This window comes from Panicum virgatum, chromosome 9N, assembly GCF_016808335.1.
Source record: "Panicum virgatum strain AP13 chromosome 9N, P.virgatum_v5, whole genome shotgun sequence".
Classification (NCBI taxonomy): Eukaryota; Viridiplantae; Streptophyta; class Magnoliopsida; order Poales; family Poaceae; genus Panicum; species Panicum virgatum.
This window is the reverse complement of record NC_053153.1, coordinates 48,089,021-48,092,393: the sequence shown is the minus strand read 5'-3', so window position 1 is coordinate 48,092,393 and position 3,373 is coordinate 48,089,021. Positions and strand designations below refer to the sequence as shown.

Here is a 3,373-nt window from a genome sequence, read left to right as displayed (position 1 = left end):
AAGTTGAAGATGTTGACTACAAGACTTATCCTTTGAGGCTGGTCACACCAGTGTAGTCACCAAGGCATTGAGTGTTCAGCTCAAAGATGAGAAGTAAGCACAACGATTCAACTTGTTTCACACCCAAGCAAAGGCAAATGGCAAGTTGATCAAGGTGATAATTGATGATGGTAGCTGCCACAACTTAGCTAGCAAAGAAATGTGTGAGAAATTGGGACTAACCATGATAAAACACCCTCACCCATATCATGTGCGATGGCTTAGTGATTGTGGAGATGTCAAGGTGTAGCACATGGTGAGAGTAACATTCAGCATACATGACTACACCGACACTGTTGATTGTGATGTTGTGCCCATGACGGTTTGCCACTTGCTCTTGGGAAGGCCGTGGCAATTTGATAGGCGTGTTGTACATGATGGGTATGAAAACACACATGCCTTCAAATGGTAAGGGAAAGGGATCAAATTATTGCCAATGACACCAGCTCAAATCATGGCAACCAACATGCAAAAGAAATTGAGTGAGAGCGAGAGAGAAAAGAAAAACACTAGTGCTGTCCAAAAATCGGTGAGTGAGAACCACAAGCCAAACATGAGTGGAAAGAGAGAGCATGAGAGGAGAAAGGTTGTCATGATAGCCACTAAATCTGAAATGAGAGAAATGAGGGAGAACCCAAACATGACACACTTTGTGCTACTGTACAAAGATGCAATTCATACCGCTAACGACATGACTTCTCTTCCTAGTGTTGTTTCCGATGTGTTGCAGGATTTCAATGATGTTTTTTCGGGGGAGGTACCAGCTAGCCTACCTCCACTTTGTGGGATTGAACATCAAATAGATCTTATTCAAGGAGCTTCACTTCCAAATTGACCACCGTACCGCACCAATCCGGAAGAAACAAAAGAAATTCAGCGACAAGTACAAGAACTACTCGACAAAGGGTATGTGCGTGAAAGCCTCAGTCCTTATGCTGTCCTTGTTATTCTTGTTCCAAAGAAAGACGGTACTTGGAGAATGTGTGTTGATTGTAGAGCTATTAACAACATTACTATCCGATATCGTCATCCCATCCCTAGACTTGATGACATGCTTGATGAACTTAGTGGTGCTGTTATTTTCTCTAAAATTGACCTACGTAGTGGATACCATCAGATTAGAATGAAGGAAGGAGATGAATGGAAAACAACCTTTAAAATAAAATTTGGTTTGAATGAGTGATTAGTAATGCCTTTTGGTTTAACTAATGCACCCAACACATTCATGCACTTGATGAATCATGTTTTGAGAACTTTCATAGGAAAATTTGTGGTGGTTTATTTTGATGACATTTTAATATACAGCTGCACTATGGAAGAACATGTGGAACATATAAAAATGGTGTTGGAGGTGCTTAGAACTGAAAAATTGTATGCTAACCTAGAAAAGTGCACCTTTTGCACCGACAAGCTTGTGTTCATGGGCTTTGTTGTTTCAGGGCAGGGAGTAGAGGTGGATGAATCCAAGATTGAAGCTATCAAGAATTGGCCTACTCCTATCAATGTGAGCCAAGTGAGAAGCTTTCATGGTCTTGCCGGCTTCTACCGGCGCTTTGTGAAGAATTTCAGCACCATTGCAGCCCCATTGAATGAGCTAACCAAGAAGGGTGTTGAATTTGTGTGGGGTAAGTCACAAGAAGCTGATTTTCAAGAGCTAAAGACTTGTTTAACTTCAGCCCCATTGCTTGCTTTGCCAAATTTTAATAAATCTTTTGAGATCGAATGCGATGCTAGTGGGATAAGCACAGGAGGTGTTTTGATGCAAGAAGGAAAACCCATAGCATACTTTAGTGAGAAACTTGGTGGTGCTCAACTTAATTATCCTGTTTATGACAAAGAACTATATGCTCTAGTTTGTGTGCTTGAAACTTGGCAACATTATCTTTGGCCTAAAGAATTCATCATTCATTCTGATCATGAAGCTTTGAAATATTTGAAAGGACAAGCAAAACTAAACCGTAGGCATGCCAAGTGGGTGGATTTCATTGAGTCTTTTCCTTACATTCTCAAGTACAAAAAGGGAAAGAAAATGTTGTTGTCGATGCTTTGTCTACAAAGAGTGTTTTGCTAAATCAATTAGAGGTCAAGGTACCAGGATTAGAAAACATAATGGAATTATATGCCATTGACCTTGTTTTTGGAGAGCCATATTTGAAATGTCAAGAAGGAAAAGAGTGGGACAAGTACCATTTTCATGATGGGTTCTTGTTCCGAGCTAACAAATTGTGTATTCCAGATTCATCCATTTGTTTGCTCTTATTGCAGGAATTACATATGGGTGGATTGATGGGTCACTTTGGGGAGACAAGACTTGCTGCTGAGTGATCACTTCTATTGGCCTAAGATGAGGCGTGATGTGGAGAGGTTCGTGCAGCGATGTACCACCTGCCACAAAGCTAAATCAAAACTGAACCCTCACGATTTGTACACTTCACTCCCTACTCCAAGTGCACCATGGGAAGATATAAGTTTTTGTTTTGGGGTTACCAAGAACTAAGAAGGGAAAGGATTCAGTTTTTGTTGTTGTGGTTAGGTTCTCTAAAATGGCACATTTTATTCCTTGCCACAAGAGCGACGATGCGTCGCATGTAGCTGACTGTTTTTTCAGGGAAGTTGTGAGACTCCATGGCGTGCCAAGGGCCATAGTTTCAGATCGTGATGTGAAGTTCATGAGTTATTTTTGGAAGACTTTGTGGGCCAAGCTTGGAACAAAGTTGTTATTTTCAACAACTTGTCACCCACAAACTGATGGACAGACGGAGGTGGTGAACCGCACACTTTCAATGCCGCTGCGGGCAATGATCAAGAAGAATGTAAAGGTGTGGGAAGATTGCTTGCCACAAGTTGAGTCTGCTGTTGACGATCCGTAAGTGCAAAATATATGCCGTCAACTCCTGCATAAAGACATAAAGAATGAACATTAATAGTAGTGGTAGGAGTTATTACTAACGAATTCCACGAGTGTTGGTGAATTGTTGATTGTAGGGAAACAAGTCGGGAATAATATGAAAACACACAGAAGACACAATAAAAATACACAGAACATCGCTGCCTGCATTACACATCAAAAAGAGGCCCATTTGACAGAGTAAACGGACCTACCAAGGCCGGGCACCGCTAATCCTGAACAAGGGGCCCACAAGGAGTGCACCGGCAAAAGATGGGCCCAGACCGCCTCAAACGGGGTTTGGCCGAACCCATGGATGGGCCGACCCCCTACTGAGGTGGTTCAGGCTCATCTTTGGCGGGAAGATCGTTCTTATCCTCTAGAAGGCAGTTATCAGCGTTTCCACCCTTATCTCACCCGGGAACCGACCTATTAGGACTATAAAAG

At 42.1% G+C, this 3,373-nt stretch overlaps 1 protein-coding gene across 1 annotated transcript; it reads left to right on the top strand.

Annotated features, from left to right (window-relative positions):
- The first annotated feature begins 1,378 nt into the window (after window positions 1–1,378).
- On the top strand, window positions 1,379–2,360 carry LOC120689065 (uncharacterized mitochondrial protein AtMg00860-like). The gene is made up of 2 exons (XM_039971410.1): window positions 1,379–1,664; window positions 2,305–2,360. The coding sequence occupies exons 1-2, from the start codon at window positions 1,379–1,381 to the stop codon at window positions 2,358–2,360; spliced, it is 342 nt and encodes a 113-aa protein (XP_039827344.1).
- The last annotated feature ends 1,013 nt before the right edge of the window (window positions 2,361–3,373 follow it).